General features: G+C 45.7%; 2 protein-coding genes across 2 annotated transcripts in view; one reads left to right on the top strand and one right to left on the bottom strand.

Moving 5' to 3' along the window:
• TRAF3IP3 (TRAF3 interacting protein 3) overlaps positions 1–10135 on the top strand; it is a 36209-nt gene extending 26074 nt beyond the window's left edge. Inside the window, exon 14 of the mRNA XM_039230144.1 lies at positions 10095–10135. Coding sequence (XP_039086075.1) covers positions 10095–10114 — 20 coding nt within the window. The 3' untranslated portion in view covers positions 10115–10135. The remainder of the gene's footprint in view (positions 1–10094) is intronic.
• Positions 715–20341, bottom strand: IRF6 (interferon regulatory factor 6). Its single transcript, XM_039230145.1, has 9 exons — positions 20169–20341; positions 16281–16364; positions 15557–15733; positions 11297–11501; positions 9670–9798; positions 7467–7625; positions 6022–6414; positions 4994–5112; positions 715–3827 (listed from the first exon to the last, which is right to left on the bottom strand). Exons 3-9 carry the CDS (start codon positions 15728–15730, stop codon positions 3603–3605), a joined length of 1404 nt encoding a protein of 467 aa, XP_039086076.1. The 5' UTR covers positions 15731–15733; positions 16281–16364; positions 20169–20341; the 3' UTR covers positions 715–3602.
• Positions 20342–20913: the final 572 nt, after the last annotated feature.

Here is a 20913-nt window from a genome sequence, read left to right as displayed (position 1 = left end):
GAGGAGGACACGCAGCGCAATCATCCTTTGATTTGTGTCTGGAGAAATGCGCTTCCCCCTCCGAATGGGGCTTATCCCGTGACAAGCGACATGTTTTGCACTTTACCTGTTAGCGCTGCAAAGTTTGTTGTCTACTGTGACCTCCCTAAATCCTAAATTTGAGAGGCTGAATTCCTAGAAGTGGCTGCACAAGTGCTGTCCTGCCCAAGTTTTGTCATCTCTAAGCAGGGTGTGAAGGGCATGAGTATTACTCACCCTGAACAAAGGTGCGTCAGGCTGGAGTCTAGGCGCTGGTGCTATTACAATGTACAAAATAGACCAAAAAACCCCACCTTCACGGAGCTCAAGTTGGAGGAATTCAGTTTCCTGACTTCACTTAAATGAGCAGAGATGCAGGGGCTCTTCCATCTGCTCAGTAAGAAAAAAGGGTGATTTCACTGAAGTATTCACGCTTCTAACTGCCAGCTAAGAATTTCTTGAGAAAGCTCATCTGAGGCAATGGCCCAGACTTGTTGCTACATGGGCAGGACAGACGCAGAGGGAACGACACTTGAGGTTCCCCTCCTGGCCCTACCCTGGCGGTGTTTTCAGACGGCGAAGAGAGGCAACTGTGGAATAAAGATGTGGCCCGCCAACATGTAGGAACCCCAAGGCTAACACTGGTCCTTAGCTCAGAGGGAGTCAGAAACAGAGACTAGAAACTATTTTGAGGATTTTTCCTTCGCCATATTTATTTTCTTTTCCATGGTGGTTAGCAGTAAATCTGTAAAATGAAAGACTTCCTTAGTTCATTTATTCTCACGACAAATACAGTTGAGCCTTGAACAACCCAGGTTTTAGGGGGTGCCCTGCACAGTAGAAATTATGCATATAACTTCTGACTCCCCCAAAGCTTTACAAATAGCCTACTATTGACCAGAAGCCTTTCTGAAAATAAAATCCATTAACATACTTTTGTAATAGCAACAAGTATTATATACTGTATTCTTACAATAAAGCTAGAGGGAAAAAATGCTAAAAAAAAAAAAACCAGGAGAAAATACATTTATAGTACTGTACTATATTTATCAAAAAACAATCTGAGTATAAGTGGGCCTATGCAGTTCAAACTTGTGTTGTTCAAGGATCAGTTATATCTGAGAACATACTATGTACCAGGCACTGGCAACAAAGTCCAAGACAGTCCCTACTTTCAGCAATTTTGTAATCAAGCAGGACACAGATGCTGAGCAATTACAAGGAACGAATTATTCTGCAAAACGAAGTATAGGATGATATGGGAACATAAAACCAGATACCTAATTATTATACAGGGAAGGGACAAGGCCCAGATCCAATACTCGCTCCCTCAATTTACCAATAGTGTTGTGTTTTGTTTTGTTTTTAACTTTGAGCTAACCTAGTTTGGTGTGGTGGACAGTGAATAAAAAGAAGAGCTGGTGACACCATCTAATTCCCTTTCCACTCTTGAGCAATGTGGACGCAAGAAAGTAGAACAAGAGTGTGGTGTCGCCACCAAAGGAGATAACAGACTCTCCAAGAAAGGACACCTGGTATCTATCCATCGAGACCAGAGAAGGAGCACTGAGGGAGATCAGTGGACAGCCCTACACACTCTCTCCGAGCATTCTGAAAACAACAGAAAACACGGAAGAAACCAGGCTCTCTCATTAAGACCACGTAGAACCACTCAACCATTCCTCTGACATGTTGATAAATTTTTTATTACAGTCACATACTAGAAGTTTGATCCTTCTCGGCCTTTCAGAACACAATTTTCAACCTTCTGCCAGCTCACATTATCTGGGTCCCCAGCCAGATGGACAGACTGGCTATTAGCCTCTCGCAGAATAAGGGAAAAGGACTACCCAGATCTAGCAGTTGCCCTCTCGGTTTACCTGTGATGGGTTCTTTTTAACTTTGAGCTGGCCAGGTACAGACAGAGACAGCCAGACACCAAGACCAAATCCTTCACGTCACCCACTCAACAAAATGATCAAAAAATATAAAGGTTCTATACCTTGCATCTTTTCTAGTTTCTAGAAGCCCAACTTCTGCTCACAGCTGAGCACCTGATGTTTACCCAGACTTCTCTCAGTCATACTTTAATAACAGCAGATCCCACTAGGTCCCTTAGAGACCCTAAAACCACAGCTTCAGCATTCTAAAGAAGTCCTACAGCCACCTGTGACTGAATTGAGCCTTTGGCTTTTGAAGCTGCCTGACTTTTCAGCTAGCTCCACTTCAGTAGCAAGTAGGGGATGGCCTAGTTTAAGGGCAGCACACTAGACATTGGTTTTCTTATTATGGCCTGGCAGATAGGCATCAGTATTCAAGAGGATTAGGGGCCTGCAACAAGAGATTAACATCTTGTTTTCCAGTTAGGTTTTGGAGTTTCAATTATGCTTGTCTTAAAAGAAAAAAAGGTTACAGGTAGGACAGAAAGGTCAGGGATGAAGCAAAAGTTAACAGATAAGACCAGTCTGTGGCAGCCATCTGCAGTGTTCTACACCACTCTTCACCTGAGTTGTTCACACCCAGCTACCTCCACAAGATGGGAGACAAGCAGGTTAGGGCCAGGTGAACCTTCTGCAGAAGAGCACTGCCCAGTCCTTTTTCACTTTGGCCTTAAAACTGAATACTCCATTTTCCCAACAGCAAAACATCCAAAAGGTAGTAAGACTGTAAAAGTTCCCAAACAAGAAGTGTCCCTGTTGTAGTCACGAGTTTGTCATGCCCAGCTCACTCCCAGGTCTTCCTTAAAGAAAAAAAGGAAAAAGAGCTCTATCTTCTCTGAAGAGTACCACTGAGTCATATACTCTCATCTACCATACACATACACAGTGTTATTTGAATGGTGGCAAGGTAGACACCTGACAGCCAATTGTGCAGAATCCTTAGGCCTTCCGTTGACAGATTCCCTTTAGAATCTCAGTTTATTAGCCTTTACTCCACAGACCAGGTGACTTTCAGACTTTGGCACCTATTTCTATTTAGATATCAAGCATGGTTCCTAAGCAACCAGCCAGTTCCCCTACCTCTCTTATCCCGTCAGGGAGCCAGCTTACTATACTAGCAGAACAGGTCAAACGGTGATCAATCTTGGACAAATCAGTGCTTGAGGGAACTTTAATAAAAGCAAAAAAAAAAAAAAAATGTGCTAGAACAATGCAGAAGGGTCTGTCCCAGGCAGTTTTGCCTTGTACAAGTAGAATGAAGTCATCAGGCCAGAGTTTTAAAGCTGCTGGTATTTCAGGCATTGTTCTACCCCTTCACTTTACAGTAATGAATCTGAAGCCTAGAGATTAAATAGCTCAATAGCTTAAGGTCATACCACTGAAGCAGAGTTGCAAAGAAGGCTGGTGTCCAAACTCCTAGACCAAATCTCCTCCTACACTAACATGGGGAGGATTAAAAAAGAAAGGGGAAATATGAAGGGTGATTTTTCCATAAATTAAATCAACTTTAAAAGCCAAGTATATGTGGAGAGTTGGAGACCACTAACATTGTAAGAAAGGAGAGGTTTAAGAGCTGGTTAAATCTGAATAAAAAATATTCATATGTACAACACTGTAAAAAAAAAAAAAAGATGGCATTCATGATTACTGGGCGGGCAGGGCAGGAGGGAGTTGCATGCTGGGGGTAGGCTGCATGGGCTGCCAGCTCTCCTGGGTTTGGAGGATGCGGTACAGCTGTTTCAGCTGAGCAACGATGTTATCTTTGATGTCTGGAGTTGAGATCTGCAGGCGGACACTGCCACTGTCAAAGGACCGTGTAAAATCACCAGAAAACATCTCGTAGATCATCCGAGCCACCACTGGAATGACCTGTTCAGAACACAGAGCACACAATTATCTGGTGAAGGAAAGGAATTTTTAAAATAGCAAGAGGGGGTGCCTGGGTGGCTCAGTCAGTTAAGTGTCCGACTCTTGTCTGGCTCAGGTCATGATCTCGCAGTTTGTGAGTTTGAGCCCCGCATCAGGCTCTGCACTGGCAGTGCAAAGCCTGCTTGGGGTTCTCTCTCTTCTCTCTCTCTCTGCCCCTTCCCCACTTTCTCTCTCTCCTACTCCCTCTCTGCCCCTCCCCCACTTTCTCTCTCTCTCTTTCAAAAATAAATAAATAAACTTAAATAAATAGATAGATGGCAGGAGGGACTCAAGATTGAAGGAAGGACCAGTGAGGCCCTGGAGAAGCCCCAACTCTAATGTCTAGATACACGGTATGTCTTCAATCTCCCTGGACCATCCTGCCAAGATTCACTGTAGAAGATAAAAACAAACAAAAATAAAAAACCTGTATGTATCATCACATCATATGCCTAAGCAAACAGTTGCTTATTTGGCAAGACTTTTACTCAAATTTTATCTGTCGCCTATTTTTTTGTATAAATCCAGGGACTAAACCCAAGTGGTCTCGGTGCCCACTTACTCGAATAAGGTTACATTCTTAAAAGTAGCTTAAAAGGTTTTACTAAGGGGCGCCTGGGTGGCTCAGTCAGTTGAACGCCTGACTTTGGCTCAGGTCATTATCTCATGGTTCATGAGTTCAAGCCCCATGTCCGACTCTGTCCTGACAGCTCAGAGCCTGGAGCCTACTTCAGATTCTGTTTCTCCCTTTCTCTCTGCCTGCCCCCACCTCTCTCAAATAAATAAACATTTAAAAAAATTATTTGAAAAAGGCTCTCTAAAAGAGATGGAAAGGATAATATCCTGTTAGGTTTCAGCAAGACTCTAATGCCAGTAAGGGAATGAAAGAGAAGATCTTCACTAAATCAGTCACTCACTTTGAGGACCCTGTATTCTCCAGGTTGGCCCTACTTTAATAGGACCTACTTGGTTGTTGGCAATAAACAAAGCCGGAGTCTGCTAGTCTGTCTGATGGGATTAAAACCCACCTAGACTGATACAGATCTTTGCTCAACACAACCCAAGTCTTAGGGGCTAAAGCACTGGTAAAAAGGCAAAGAGTTGTTGACACATTCTTATCTCCTCACCTGAACCAAGATGAGTTTCCTTTCCAGGGGTTTCCCATCTGGCCATTCTTCCCCAAAACATAAATAGATCTCAAATGGCGGCTGCTTCTCTATCTGTCCTTTCTGGTGGGCAATGAGATCTGTCGAAGGTGGAAGAGCAAGTTTGGTGTACTCAGTCATTCCATATCCACTTAGTAAATATCATATTTTATGCTGTCCAATATGGGGACCACTAGCCACATGTGGCTATTAAATTTAAATTAATTAAAAGTAAATAGTTCTTTAGTCATATGAGTCACATATGCTCAATAGCCCCATGTGGGCTATTGTGGACAAGACAAATATAGAACATTATAATTTCAGAGGGTTCTATTGGACATCATTTAACTAGACCTGAGGTTCAAATTATATTATAAAATTCACATTTCAGGGGCGCCTGGGTGGCTTAGTCGGTTAAGCATCCGACTTTCGCTTAGGTCATGATCTCGCGGTTCGTGGGTTCGAGCCCTGCGTCGGGCTCTGTGCTGACTGCCAGCTCAGAGCCTGTAGCCTGTTTCGGTCTGTGACTCCCTCTCTCTCTGACCCTCCCCTGCTCACGCTGTCTCTCTCTCTCTCTCTCCTAGAAATAAATAAAAAACATTTAAAAAAAATCCACATTTCATAAATTTGTATGCTTGAATTTGCCACTCAGATATTTCCCAAATGAGAAGAGTATGTTTTGCTGATTATGATGATGTTACTTTCCAAAGTTAAGGATAAGCTGGTGGCATTTGGTGGTTATGACAAGGCTGTCTCTCTCTTCTGCCATTAAAACAGCCACAACCAACCTAAAAATAGCTTCCAAGTACATAGCTTTGGAGTAGAATGTGCTTCTTTGTTGTCCAGGTCACTTTGAGTTTTCAGCACTAAAGTTCTCGTCTACCTTGACTTCCTCCAGAAGTAGTTTTTTGTTAAGATCTTTACAGAGCCAGGAAGAGGGTGGGGGAGGGAAGGAGGAAAACCTTCCAGGGAGCAGTTTCCAACCATCAACTTTCTGAAAAATTACTTACCACTAAGGAACGTTTCCAGACAAAATAGTTTGACCTTCTTTTGTCTCTCAATCAGGTTGGGGGCAACAGGTGATGGGGCACATGGCCCAGACCAGTACACCTTGCACTGGCATAGCCTGATGGCATAAATGGCATGACCACTGACTTCTAGGATCAGTCCTCTGTCCATGACATCTAGCAGCTTACTGGTGAACAGCTTCTGCTTCTCATTGGTGATGTGCTCTGGACCTGGGAACTTGACCTGCTCCAGGCTGACAGGACCAAAGAGCTCCTCTTGGTCAGGCATGGGACCCAGGTCCCCATAGAAGAGCCGGCAGCCCTGGGGGTTGCTCACAGTCATGGTCTGCCCATATTCCTTCCCACGGTACTGAAACTTGATGTCCAGGTCAGTCACTGCAAGATGAGAGAAGACAGTGAGAGTCCTGCTCTGCTGCTCAACCTGTCTATCCCTGAGACTCATGCAAGTCCATCAAGATCAAGCCAGCTTTCAACCAGCATTCAGGAATGTCATTGCCATACTTGTCCTTCCTGTAATAAAGGGAGACATCAACCTATTCCTGGAATATTCAGTCAAAAGGCTGCCTTAAAGCAGACAGTTCAAGGTCCATGTATACTATCTCTGTTTAATCATCACACCCTAAGGGTTATAATTTCTCCAGACTTCTAGGTCTGGTCTCCTTACTTATACTGAGTCTTCACATCAGTAAGCATTGGAAAGAGCTAAAAACCAAGGTATCTGGTTTGTGTCACATTTTTGGCTCATTTTTAAAGAAACCAGAGGAATAAGAAAAAATACCAAGCCTTCTTCTGAAAACACATGAACACACTCTGTGGATCTGTTCTAACAATTTATCATAAAAGGAAACAGTTCACGGCAAAGTAAATTTTCACTCATCAAACCTCCATTGAACGTTATAGATCTTATCAAAGCTATTAGCCTCTTGGACAACATGCTAGCACTCACATCTCCATGCCTACCCCATCCCCACTACCACCATGTACACTGTGAAAGGGAGATGGGGCAATGACACTGATTCTTCACTGAGATCAATCTGTTCACTTCAGAAAGATTTTCCTCCAGCCAGAAGCTACTCAAAATCTAAGAGCCTTCTTTACTGAATTCATGACCATCCACCTTTGTATCCCACAACTGGCCTTGTCCCCAGATCCCCTAGCCAAACCGATTAGCCTAGGCTTTCTAACCACCTATAGGTGAGTAGCCTAGAGCAGCAATGAATCAGAGCACCCTCATGGGCAAGTAGATATGAACTAATGTTTACTTCTTCCCTGGTGACTCATCAGCCAACCAGGAACCAGACACAGAGGCTGCCTGGAGGACAGCTAGCTACTCTAGACATGGCAAAGAAATGGAAGCAGAAGGTGGGGCAGGGAAGGGACTATAATAGGAGCTAAAGACCCGACGAGAAAGATCAAGGCTCACTTACTTGGGAGAGAGCTAATCCACAGCTCTGGAGAGCTATAGAAAGGCTGTATGGGTGCCTGAGGTACTTCCATTTCCAGAGGTTCAGTTTTGGGCCACACTGCTTCAGGGCTGCAGTTGCCCACACTGCAGTTGCCCACACTGGCTGGTGCCATGGGAGAACCTAGAACAGAAGGATGTGGGTGAGCAGGCAGGGGTACCACATACATACATCACCCCGTCTGAGGCTCTAAAACCTAACACGGGCAATAGATAAGAGTCAAACACCGGACTATGACTCGGTGTGGCAGCAACCTATCAATAGCTCCCAACAACTAACACAATAATAAGGTCCCCTGCTTCCTCTCCTTCCTAATCACATTAGTTCTCCCGTAAACTCAGCGTTCAGAAAACCTGCATTTGTTGACAATTAACAGACATGTGAGTCTTCTCTGGTGTTAAATTAGAATGGGCATGAGAGAAAGGTTTCCTGTTGCAGATTTTGACCCCAGCAATTAAGTAGGACTTGGCTGTCTTCAATAAAATGAACTCAACTGAATTAGTTGATTAGCTTTCAGTATATAGACATTCCATTAAAAACAAACAAATGGTGTTACATGCACAAAACATCTGGAAGGATACCCCAAAACCTGAAAGGATCTCTTTCCTCCAGGGAAACTGAGCACAAAGTTCAGAGACAGAAAGGAGGGAAAACCTTTCAATTGATTACCTTTGTAATAATCAATAAATTGATTCTTTTATACCATTATGAATTTTAAACCATGTAAGACCACAATTTATTCAAAAGTATCCAATTAAAGCGTCTAAGAAAGACAATGAAATACCCATCCTATTTTCCTGCTCTTGTCAAAGTTGACTCACTCCAAAGTTTACAGATTTCTCCTCCTAGCCTCACGTCTTAGGCATCTATTCTTCAACAATTCTTCTTCCTCTGTCCCAACAGCTCTGAAATCATAGAAGTTAATGTTTCTTTGACCCTTTGTGCACAAGCCTGGTTAAAACTATGTACCCATTTTACTTTTTCGTTTTTAATAGATGTCCCATATCTTCCCAAAGAGGATCCAAGGCAGCCTGTTACCTAAGGCCACACAACATTAGCTTTAGTAAAATATTAACAGAAATAGGAAATCAGGATCCTGGAAATAGGTTGCATCCTTTTAAGAGGTGAGAATAATAGGATAATTCAGCCAAGGATTTAGGAAAGGATCTCACATTTCCAGGTATCCAACCCAAACCACTAAGTGGTCATGTAGCACTGTGGCAATACTGACCATAAAAAACCTCAATGATATTTTTCTTTACTCATCGCTCGGTTGTAAAGATATAAATGGCAAGTTAAGTGAAGGAGGGCAAGTGAACAGATAATAAGAGTCATTTCTCAATTCTCAAAGGTAAGGGAATCACCTAGAGTAGGGTATTCCAAAAGAACAAAGGAATCATCTTGATATATTAAATTCTCTAAGTGGCACAACTATCTCATTTGATCAATAGCAGCCAGATGGAATTAGAAAGGCAGTGACAAGCTTCTGATCTAAATGCATAGCATTTGCTCCTAGTCAAATGGACAGTTCAAGGGAAGATGCGGAAAAGCAATTCACCTTGTGTTTGAGCTTCCTCAGAATGTGCAGTGGAAGAGTCACTACCTGCCCTGTCACAGTGACCTTCCAACCTCTCATTTTTCCTGGGAAGCTGAATTCAAAAAGCCCATAAAAGAAGCAAAAACTCTCCTGCAGATAAATTCTATCAAAGCCTAGTATTAAGAGATGCAGAAATCACAAGCATCACAAGCTATAGTCCTAGCAAAGTAGACTCTGTTAAGGAAGTGACACAAAATTTATACCAGGAGAAACAGTGGAAGAGTTTGCCTACAGTTCATGAAAATGATATCTGCTGCACTTGGCCTTAAGGAAAACTCATGAAATTTATAACTGATGCATTTACATATGGGATTGAGAATGAATATGAATTTTTAATTTCTCTGAATTATGTGTAAGATTCAGATGTTCTCTGCCACCCACTGTGACAACTGGGTCAGCAGAGTTCTGTTGTCTATGATGCCTACGTGCTAATAGACCAGCAGCTCGGCCACAGGATCTGCTCCCTGCTCCCTGCTCCCAGTGCAGTGGGGGCTGGAGGGTCAGCAATTGCAAAGTCAAAGCCTCTTCCATCCTCCTCATTCTTCTGTACCACCTATCAGCCCCACTCACCATTGATGTTCAGGAAGGGGAAGGTGTCCTGGATGGGAACATGGTGCTGTGACTGGTCAAGCTCATCTTCCTCATCTTCTTCATCTACATCATTATCCTTCTCATCCCAAGGAGCAGATCCAGTGGATCCTATTCGAGAAACAGACATGCAAAACCCCCAAGTGAGCCATTCAGGTTGCACTATCATCCTTGCTGCTGATCCACTGTACATATTAGGTACTGTTAGATAAGAGGTTCCCTGGGTTCAGTGGGCTCCCTCAACACCCTAGTCGAAAAGAGTAGGAGTCAAAGGTGTATTCATCTCTGGCTTCAACTCCTACTGAGCCCTAACATGAGCTCTCTTCTCCTCCCCTACCTAGGAGCTGTACTCCCTACTCCCCTTTCCTAGAAATATATATTTTTTTTAATGTTTTATTTATTTCTAGGAGAGAGAGAGACAGCATGAGCAGGGGAGGGTCAGAGAGAGAGGGAGTCACAGACCGAAACAGGCTACAGGCTCTGAGCTGGCAGTCAGCACAGAGCCCAACGCGGGGCTCGAACGCACGAACTGCGAGATCATGACCTAAGCGAAAGTCGGACGCTTAACCGACTAAGCCACCCAGGCGCCCCTCCTAGAAATATCTTATTCCTACTTTCAACCTCTTGCTACACATTAGCATCCCTATTAAGGACTCAAGAACACCAACTTCTCTTCTTTGTAAGCTTAACGTGAGGACAGGTGCTTCCCTCTTGGCAGGGCCTCACTAGATTCATTGGAGGACAAGTCTAAATTATCTGGTCTTTAGTTGTCACTTGCCAGGCATTGGGTAAATAGGAGGATCAGGTGATATTCTCTTAGAAAAAGTATCCTACAAATTAAATAATCACTCATCCAACATTTACAAAGAGAACTTAATAGCTTTTAAATGTCATGTCAGTTGAGTCTTAACAATAGTCTCTGAAGTAGGCAGGAAAGATGAGAACCCAGATTTTACCACTAAAGAAACTGAGGCTCCAAGTTCAAATGACTTGACTCAGTGTTCCACAAGGAGCAAAGTGATAAGAGCCAGGTTCAGAACTCAAACCTCCTAAGGTTTAATTCCTCCATCTTCAAAACTACCTACCTCTCCTCTCAGTGTTGAGTCCCAAGGGAAGCTCTTCCTACCATAGGACTCTATATAGCCTCTACTTTCTAATGCTTTAAGCAGTCAGTCTAGTAACTATTCCCCTAAATGAACAAGAAGATTCTGCTGACTTCACATCTTTTGTTCTCTTGGTGCTTCCTAGGGAAAGTCTTTCTTGCTTTACCAATCTTAAACTTTGTAAGAGAGTTTCAAGTCAACTATCTCTTTAATGCCTTCAATTTAATTTTTTTAATGTTTATTTTTGAGAGAGAAAGACAGAGATAGAGCATGAGCAGGAGAGGGGCAGAGAGAAAGACACAGAATCAGAAGCAGGCTCCAGGCTCTGAGCTGTCAGCACAGAGCCCGACATGGGGCTTTGAACTCACAAGCTGTGAGATCATGACCTGAGCTGAAGTCTAATGCTTAACCTGACTGAGCCACCCAGGCACTCCCAACTATCTCTTTAAGAGTCTAGCCCAGAACCTGGCTTACTGCACCCATCTCTCCAGCAGCTGGGGCCTCACCTGGGTTAATAATTGACCCCTGAGGCTGGGGGATGTCACACACTTGATATATCTTCACTGGGTTCATGGGTACTTCCTTGGTGCCATCGTACATCAGGTTGAATTCCCTGCTCTTGTTGAGAGCACAGCGGAGCTGGGCCTTCCATTTAGCTGGGTCAGGGTCATCCACTCCTTCTTGGTACTTTCCAGTCTCCACAGCCCAGGCCTGAAGAATAGGAAACTGCAGTGAGTGCCTGCTCTTCCCCAGAAATACTACAGTGTGCTCACCCTCTCTCATACAGACACACACACATACACACCCCTGCCTACTGCCCCACCATCCCAATGCCAATCTACAGAGCCTACAGCCGGAAACACTACCCTCAGGACCAGGCAAAACAGGGCCTGAGGGAAGGGAAATTAAACCATAAGCAAACATAATCTTTTGAAAGGAGGAGCCTTATCTCAAGTGTTGATGCCAGCACCACCTGTCAAGAGTGGCTATAATGAGCGTAGAAAATAAAGAAAAGTCTGGAAAAAAATACAGTTCACCCTTGAACAATATAGGGGTCAGGAATACTGACTCCTTGCACAGTCAAAAATCCACATATATTTTTAAGGTTTTTTTAAAAATTTATTTTGAGAAAGAGATACAGAGCAAGTGGGGAGGGGCAGAGAGAGAGAGAGAGAGAGAGAGAGAGAAAGAGAGAATCCCAAGTAGGCTCTGCACTGTCAGTGCAGGGCTCAAACTCATCAACCATGAGACCATGACCTGAGCTGAAATCAAGTCAGATGCTTAACCGACTCAGCCACCCAGGCACCCCCAAAATCCACATATATAATTTTTGACTCCCCAAAACTTTACTAATAGGCTATTGTTGACCAGAAGCCTTACTGGTAAGTTGATTAACACATACTTTGTATATCATATGCTGTATTACAATAAAATAAGCCAGAGAAAAGAAATACTAATAAGAAAATCAGAAGGAAAATACACAGTATTGTATTTATCAAAAAAAATCTGCTTTTAAGTGGACCTGCTCAGTTCAAACCCATATTGTTCAAACGTCAGCTATATACACCAAAATGCTGACGGTAACTTTGGATAGCAGGATTTCAGGGCTTTTTTGGCTTATTTATTTTGACATTAATTGCTTAGAAGACAAAGGGAGATGGCATGTGATATGAAGAGTTTGGCCTTGCTGTTCCCTCCCCCTGCATTTTTCAATCTGATGCTTAAATAATTGTAGAAAACAAGTACCTTTAGGAATAACAGCCTATAGGAGGACAGGAAGCATACTCTGGGAGTTCAGCTGGAGGCTGAGGGCCTCATTCAGCTGGCCCATGTCCTAGTAAACCCAGACCCCCTGCCCTTCCCTAGTTCCTCAAAGTCCCACTTCATTGGAAATATTTGCTGCAAACACCAGGGGCTGGTGGCATGAGCTAAAACAAATTTGGCTCCTACTCTCTGGTTTTCAGTTTCGGCTCCAATGGCATGTATGTTTCCGCTCATGGTATATCCACTGTCCCCCGCTGCTAAGACAGTCTCAGATCTCTATGCTTTCTTCAGGACATCGCATTCTGATGCAGAGAGGGGGAACGCCATTAGCAGAGTAGTCAAGATCAGGAAGCACACACCAACTTGTTCAAGCGGACAGGGCACGTGTCCAGTCCTAGCTCTCTGCCTCTGATCTCAAGCTCAAATGGAAACGTTCTGCTCCATCCTTTGAGATCTCTCATCTCCCTCATGCTCTCCCTGCAGAACCTGACCATCATGAGGAAGTTTCTTCCAACACTAATTCAAATCCTTCCCTTCTAATTCCGGCTCACTTCTGAACCATTTCCTCAGACTTGGGGGCACCTGCATTTGTTTTGTACTATAGAATGAAGAGGTCTGCCCAAGGTGGCTATGTTGGAACCACTCCATACAGCTCCCCACGGGGGATTTCAACTTCATCGATCCCTAGGGTCTGAGAAGTACATCTCCAGTTGTGCCTGGTGGTATCTGACTGCTGCCTCATCACATTTACCTTTCCATTTATTTGATCCCCTGTGCCCTCTCCCACTCTGGCCCCGCCCAGCTGGCTTGGGCTGTGCTGACTCTGGCATGGGTCTGCAAGTTTCTGTGGCTCCCTAAATCCCTGCCGCTCCATGGAGACTAACCCAGGCAGGCAGACTAACCCAGAAGCACTGTCCCAGCCTCCCTGCTCACAACACAGACATTCCTCCTCAGGACCCACTCAGAAGGTACAGAGGACCCAGGGCTGATGCAGCAGAACATAGTACCCACCACATGGCATTCATTGGGATCTACAAACATGACTTACTCAAACCCATTCTGAGTCTTGCCTCTGACACTTGGGTCATGTGAAGGTCCCTATTCCTCTTCTAGAAATGGAAGTAACCTCTGTGTTTTAATGGTAATTCACTATTGCTCCCCATACATTATTTCACTCAATTCTCAAGACCATCTTCTGAGGCAGGCAAGACTGGTTTCATCCCTCATTTTACTGGAGGGGAAGCTAAAGCCCAAAGAGATGATGTGACTTGCTCAACACCATACATGCAAGTGATAGTAGTAGGATTTGAAACCAGATCTTCCAATTCCTGGCCAGAATGAGGCAGTATGATAATGGGGAGCAGATAGGCTTGGGTTCAAATCTGGGCCACACCCCTTAATGAATGTGTGATTCTGGCAAGTTATTTAGCCTCCCTAAGACAGCCTCTACATCTAAAACATGAGAGTAATACCTCCCTTAGAGAGTTGCTGAGAATTAAATAATGGACATGGGGTACAAAACAGGCACCCATTTAATTCTAGCAGCCCACTGCTCCCCTAGTCCCCCACATATCCTGCCCAGGGTCTGTCAGAACTGAGGATGGGTGAAAGCACCCTTACTCTTCTCCTGACTTAAAGGCCCTCCCTTAGCATTCCACAAGCAGAGATACAGATATAAATAAGACAAGCTTCCTGCAGCCACCTTTTTCTCAAGCCCTAAGAATGCAGAGTGTTCTCTTGAGTGGGGCTTTGAGGAACCAACCTCTTCCTCTGTGGCCAGCCACCCCCAGCCACCAACAACAAATCCAGTCTCAGACCAAGGCCACAACCACAGGCCAGCTGGGTTAGGGCAGGTCCATTCCCCCCTCAATACCAACTCCAGTAGCTGGTACTGGTTTACAGATGTTTTCCCTCCCATTTTCATATCATTATTTAATTGGTAAATTAAAAGTGCTCATTTACTTTTTTTCTAAGTGCCCTCAGGCCAATTTTCTCTCTACCACTTGTATCTATACCTTATATAACTGAGTTGGGTGGGAAACATCTCTCAGATGGCTTTCTTTGAGGAGTGAGCCCACCTTTTCTGACCCAATCTCAGCAAGAACCTGGGGCATTAACCTTAAGAGGTCCAGCATAGGGACTGGATTTCACTTCTGATATCCAGCTTATAGAGGAAAGAAAAGGCTAAACTCACTTCTCCGTGTCTTGGAGATATAGAAACTAAAGCAGCTGACATGGAAGACTGACCAGCACAGAGAAGCTGCTCTGGAGCAGAGGCACAGGCCCCAGAGTTACAAACAATGTAACACTCCTTCCCACAGCCAGCTTCCCACCTACTTCAGTCTTTAGTGAAGCCATTTTTGTAAAATGCCATGTGATTCAATCTGGTTTTCAGTTAAGTAAAACAACTCTCATATCAGCTATTTTTTATTTAAGAAAACATATTTGTAGAATAAAAACTTGCACTAAATCACCTTTCATTTTTAAGCAGAGGTTATGGGTGGGGTGAGGGATTTTAATACCGAAAGAAAAACTTGCAAAGAGCCCTCTACACCCATCCTACAGGTTATGTTAGGAGCCCGCTAACACTCAGTAGTTCCTTCCTGGTCTAGAGAGCCATTCCCTGGCCCAAATACCTTTCTCCAAAGCAAGAACCCTGAATGAGTGAAAAGTAAGAGTTACTTGCTGACCCTAGAGAGCTTTTGGAACAACCGCATCAATCCAATCATTTGTAGTTTAGCCAACTGCACCTGGGATCCTTTGGGATATGAGTGGAGTTCCTTCGACCAATAGGAAAGAATAAACCACTTTAAACATTATAGACATGGCCCAGCAAGAGAAATTGCTATGCTGAAGTTTGGGCACCCCCCATAAACATTCTCCCTGATGCAGGAGCATTTGGATCTAGTATATTCCCCATGCAAAAATACCAAAGAGAACAGAAAAACCAAAAACATCCACACAGGTCTGACAGAACCGGTCCGGTGGTAGAAGTCCTTTACCTTGAAAATGGTATTTTCCTCCTCTTGTTGGGGGCTATGCCGGGTGGCATGTTTCCAGGGAATCTGAAAGCGCTTGGAGTCCCTGTGTAGCCAGATGAGCCCAGGGTACAGGCCACTATCCACCTGGGCCACCAGCCAGGGCTTCAGCCGAACTCTGCGAGGGTGGAGGGCCATGATCTGGGTGGGGGAGGGTGAAGAGAAGGGAGCACAGGAGAATTAGGCCAGCCTCTGGGAACTTTTCCCAGCCACTGTTCCTGTATGATAGAGCTACAGTTTCATTAGATTACAGCAAAGAAACTAAATATGGGAATAAACTGTGCCAGCTGAGGAAGAAAAGAGGTTAAAAGGTTCTTTTGATTCTCATTCCAAAGCCATTTATGCTTCATGTTCTAGCCAAATCAGACTTATCATGTAAGTAGATCACATTTCTTCTATTTAAATCCTGAAGCAGAAAAATAAAAAAGATGATGTCACCCCTGCTGGAGCACAGTCCTTCCTGAAGAACCACAGGCTCTTGTAATTGCTCTTTTCACTCTCATCTCAGGAGAAGGAAGAAAAAAAGGTATGGAGACGGCAAAGATACAAGGCAAGAATTTGAAGCACACTCTCTTTTTAGACCAGAGAACTAAAGACAGAGCGGGGAATATTTTAGTAAGAAATGACACCATTGTGTTGAGAGAGAAGTAGACAAGGGGCGGGTCCTCGTTCCAAAGTCCTCACTTACGGAGATGAGCAGGCAGTGTATCCAAGGGGATCCGCAGAGCTGGGCCTCCGGTCAGCTTCCCTTTCTCTGAGCCACCCAAAGACTCTGTGCCAAGAAAAAAGGGGTTATCCACAGGACAATCCAGTGGCCAGGAGAACACCTGGGAACAGGGAGACAAAGGCTCTGAGGACCCTGTCTTGCACCAGTGTCCAGAAAAGTCCAGGAGCCCTTGAATAATCAAATGCTACGGTTCCTAAACTTCAGCTGCTAAACCACCATAAGACAGGCTCTGTTCTGCTCAGACAGCCTCCTCCACCTGGGTCTGTTTATCTCCACACGAAGGCTAAAGTGAACTCTTTGGTTGCAGGAGCTGGCCTGGGTAAAGTCTGCAATTGATTCTCATAAAAACACACGGGCACAGCAGATAACATTCGGCAGCAGCCAGCACTCAGAGCAGGAAACAAAGGCCTGCCCAGATTGGGTGCCGTTAGGAAGGACAAGTGAGTCACTAGAGAATTGTGTGCTTGGGATGTCCTGTCTAGATTTTTTTTGGCGTTCTCATTTTACTTTGTTTTTACTTCAGGTGAAAAAGGGAGGCCTGCAAACTAGCGTTCACTCAACAAATATATGCTCATTGGTTACTGTGTGTCCAGCACTATGGCAGTTAGAAAGCACATAGTTTTCCTCAGGCTCCCTGAAGAAGTCCACGTTGGAAGTGCTCAAGCCCCCCCAACCGCCTGGGGAAAGGAAGATAAATAAGTCACCTTCACATCCAGGAAGATCCCCACCTGGATCACAGTTCAGAAACCAAACCAGATGAGTCAGCTGAGAGCTCCCACTCAGAGGAGCTTAGCTGAGGGGGTGGTTCCTACCACCACTTCCTTCCCCAGCCAGACTCCCAACAAACAGGGAAAACCCAAACCAATTCCGTTTCTGGCACTTTAAGAGCAAGGCAGGACCTGCTCTCACCTGAGCCTTCTGACCCAATTAACAAGTCCTGCAGCTGAAACCTTCCCCCTGGGAGCACAGCTCACAGTGGGCAGGTAAGGTTGGCATGCAGGATTCAACTGTCCTCTACCCCATCTCCATGTTCTTGGCCATGGTTTTAGAAGGGCAGCAAGTCAAGCCATCAAACCGGGGAGAACATTTACCTTACAAGGAGGAGAGAATGCATATTCTCCTAAGGGCAAGTTCTACCTTCTCCTCCTCAGTCCCAGCCTACTTGAAAGGGAATGGAGCAAGGAAAGGCTGAATAGGTACATGGGCAGTACGTTGGTCAACCCAGCATGAACTTATGCAGTACCGGTAAGAACTGGGTCTATGCTTGTCAGACATATGAAATCTACTTCCGGACGGACTTTGAAGAAAAGGGCTTAGCCTAACTGATCGACAGCTCATCAAGCAAAAATTAAAGCAACCAAGCCAACATGGGGAACTGCACACAGTGATAGGGAAAGAGAAGCAGCCACCATAGAGATGGATTGTTAAGATCTAGAGTCCTGGGTTCGCAACATTCTCTCAAGATGGCACCACACATGAGCAACCCCGCCCCAGACTGCCTGCCTCCATGCCCCACCTCCCTCACTGCTAACCCTCTCTACCTTCTGGAAGTCAGCCAAGATCTCCCCTACCTGCCACCCAGGAACTAAGACTCTAAAAACTGGCAGAGAGGGAAAAGCTGGAAGCAACCAAAATAACAGAGGAAAATGGCTAATTACATATTCACAGGCTGCAATATTAAGCAGCCATTAACAACGGGACGTCTGAAGAATTTTATTGGATTTGGGGAAATGTTTACAACATGAAGTTAAGGGAGAAAATACAGCATACAATACTGACTGTAGAGTATATCTTCACCTTGTAACATAACATGCATTTGGGTACTTATGCACATACACACGTAATTTAAAAAGGGAAAAGATAATACAACAATGTAACAAGATTCATAATGGTTACCTGGTGATAGGATTATGAGTGGATTTTAAACTTGCCCATATACTTGTGTATATGATTCACATTTTCCTACAATGACATGTTTCAACTTATGATAATAATAAAAAAGCTACAAGATTTTTGTAACCAAAAATATATTCACTTAGGAAGCTAAGACATTTCTTGGCAACTGGAAGGTATAAAAGGTGATGTCCTTCAGCTGATGAGACCATAGTACCAACAATCTTTCATATCTACATGGACTTTACAGTGTTTACATACACTTTTATTTAACATGTTTGATTTCATCCTCGTGATCTGGAAGTGGTATGCATTATCATCCCCATTTTATAGCTGGGTTAACTCAGACCCAGAAAAGTGCTTTGTCTGGGGCCTGAACTCAACACTCCTGAGTCAGTGTGTGCTGTACTGAATCTTGCCACTAACCCTGCCTTCCAAGTCCCTCCCTTCTTCTACACACTAAGAAAGTAAACCAAAAACATTAACAAGATCCTAGCAGCATGAAGGGCCATGGAAGTGGTTAGGGAGAAGACTGCGTATCACCCACCACCAAACCCACCTAAATCAGAGTTCTCTTTCAAAACACTCTCATCACCCAAATCTCAGTGCCCACAGAACCTTAGCCTAGCTGAAGCCATCCCTAGTATCTCCAGCTGCCATCACAGTGAAATTCAAGGCCTGTGTCTCCAACAGGTATTTAGCCAAAGAACAAAGATGCTAACCCATCCGCTCCCCTCATGCTGGGCATCGAGCTGGGATATTTTCAACCTCCCCAAGGCACTAACTCTCCTCTCTCACACCCCCATTCCGGAGAGCAGGTCATCTATAAACACCTCCACTGCCACCTCTGCAGCCCCTGTCCAGACTAGTTTTCAGGGGCAGCACTACTTCAAAGCTGAGATTCGAGATTGGCCTGTCAAATGGTTTGGCTCAGAGTAGAAACACTTACCCAGTAGTCTTGCTTTTTTCCTTCTCCTAGAGGGAACCGAACGCCACCTTCCCAGTTCCCCAGCCTTTCTTCCCTTTAGTGTAGCCCTGCTTAGGAGTAAATTCTGTGCCATAATCCCCATGCCCTCCCTCCCTGCTGGACTGAAGTTGGTGGCTGGTGAGACGGTGGTGCTGCTGGTATGAGTTATGCACACACCTCTCCCTAAACTACTCTCCTGGGTCAGCACCAGCCTTCACCGACTCCTACTCAAGCACCTTCTCCCTCCCTCCCACGGCTTCCACTTTTGACATCGACCAGGGGAGCAGGGTGGGGACAGAGGTGACCCCTTTATTACAAAGCAGGCTCCCCGGAAAGAGTGGCACCGGGGGCCTCCTTTCCAGTCGGGCCTGGGAGACTTTCCCCATTTTTCCACACCCACCCTCCATCCCCTTGGGCAAAGAGGGCCTCACCCCCAGAGCAACCACGCCCTGAGCCACCCTCCCCAACACCAAGCTTGGCTGCTTGGAAAGCCAGGGGTGTCTCCCAGGCCCAAGGCGAAGGGCCTGGCTGTACCAAACAAATTCAGAGAGGAAAAACAAACTGGCTAAAGCGCCTGGCCGCCCCCATCTCCATTTCCCAAACACCCACCAGGACCAAGGGCCCGCAGGCCTCGGAAATCCCCTCTTTGGGACACTGGGGCTGGCGGCCCAGCGGGCTGGTAAGACCAGAGGGGTGGAGGCGCCGTAGCTCTATCCTCTGGTGGGCGGATAGGAGCCTGAGCCGCACACTCCAGTAGCGCAGGGAGGGAAAGGGAGAGAGAAGTGTGGTGTCGGAGGCGCCCCGTACTCCAGGGCAAGGACCGCCCAAAAGCTACCTAAAGCAGGGCGACAAGCGTCCAGAGCCTGAGCCCCCCCCAACCCCCAAACAAACAGACTTCTCAAGCAAGGTTCCTAATCCCACAAACTCTGAAGCGGGTGTATCCCCAACCCCCCACTCCAAAACGAGCGTTCAGAAGCCAGCGTCCTCACCTTTTCTCAGTCCTGCTACAAGAAGCGGTCGTCCTCCGAACTAAGTCCCCAGCACTCCTCGACCGGTTGGCAAGCAGTACCGGGTTGGCGCAGGTAGACTCTTCGAGCCCCCCTCCCCGTCCGGCACCGGCCCTTACCTGCCTGGCCCAGGTGCGCCGAGCTCACGTCACTGCCTCGCCCTAGGACGCCGCAGCCCCCTCCGCCGTTGGGCCACGCCTCCCAGGTGAGGCCACGCCCCCTCACGTTCAGGATTGGCGGGTTCCGGGAAATCTGATACCCTGTGTTCCTGGGCGGAGTTCCTTGCGCTGCCCAGCCCCTTCCCCACCTTGCTCTCCGGCTTCTATCCCTGGCTGAGAAAACTCCCAGACTGGAGACTGGACCCTACGCCCTCGGGCTGGTGGTCTTGGGAACTGGAAGCGACTGGGAGGTCAGATCTAAGTCAAGAGGGTGCCTCCTCTTGCCTCGTGCCCCATAGGTCCCCTGCGGCTTTGGAGACAGTTATCCCCAGGCAAGAGTTTAGAGATTCTGGGCAGGCCCTTCTCCCCGTGGGCCTGTGAGTGAGTGGGATAAGGAGAAGGGACTCGGGACACTTAATCCCATGGAGGGGAAGCCCTGTGGCTTTCAGGGCAGGAATTCTGCCTTTATTCTGCTTCTTACCTGAGTAACTCAGGGTAAGTTACTTGGCTTCTTGGTTTCACTTTTCTCGCCTTTTCAGTGAGAATAATATGTCCTGCCTTTTCGAGCC

Source organism: Hyaena hyaena, unplaced genomic scaffold, assembly GCF_003009895.1.
Source record: "Hyaena hyaena isolate Hyena2069 unplaced genomic scaffold, ASM300989v1 scaffold_43, whole genome shotgun sequence".
NCBI lineage: Eukaryota > Metazoa > Chordata > Mammalia > Carnivora > Hyaenidae > Hyaena > Hyaena hyaena.
The sequence above is the reverse complement of the archived record's forward strand: the minus strand, read 5'-3'. Positions and strand labels throughout refer to the sequence as shown.

Bases quoted from the DNA above. Each gene is read 5' to 3' on its own strand.
- IRF6 (XM_039230145.1), bottom strand. From the start codon at position 15,730: ATGGCCCTCCACCCTCGCAGAGTTCGGCTGAAGCCCTGGCTGGTGGCC. The intron at 11,502-15,556 runs GTAAAGGACTTC...CCTATTCTTCAG, and splicing joins AGGAAAATACCATTTTCAAG to GCCTGGGCTGTGGAGACTGG. The intron at 5,113-6,021 runs GTAAGTAATTTT...CACCTTCGACAG, and splicing joins TCTGGAAACGTTCCTTAGTG to ATCTCATTGCCCACCAGAAA.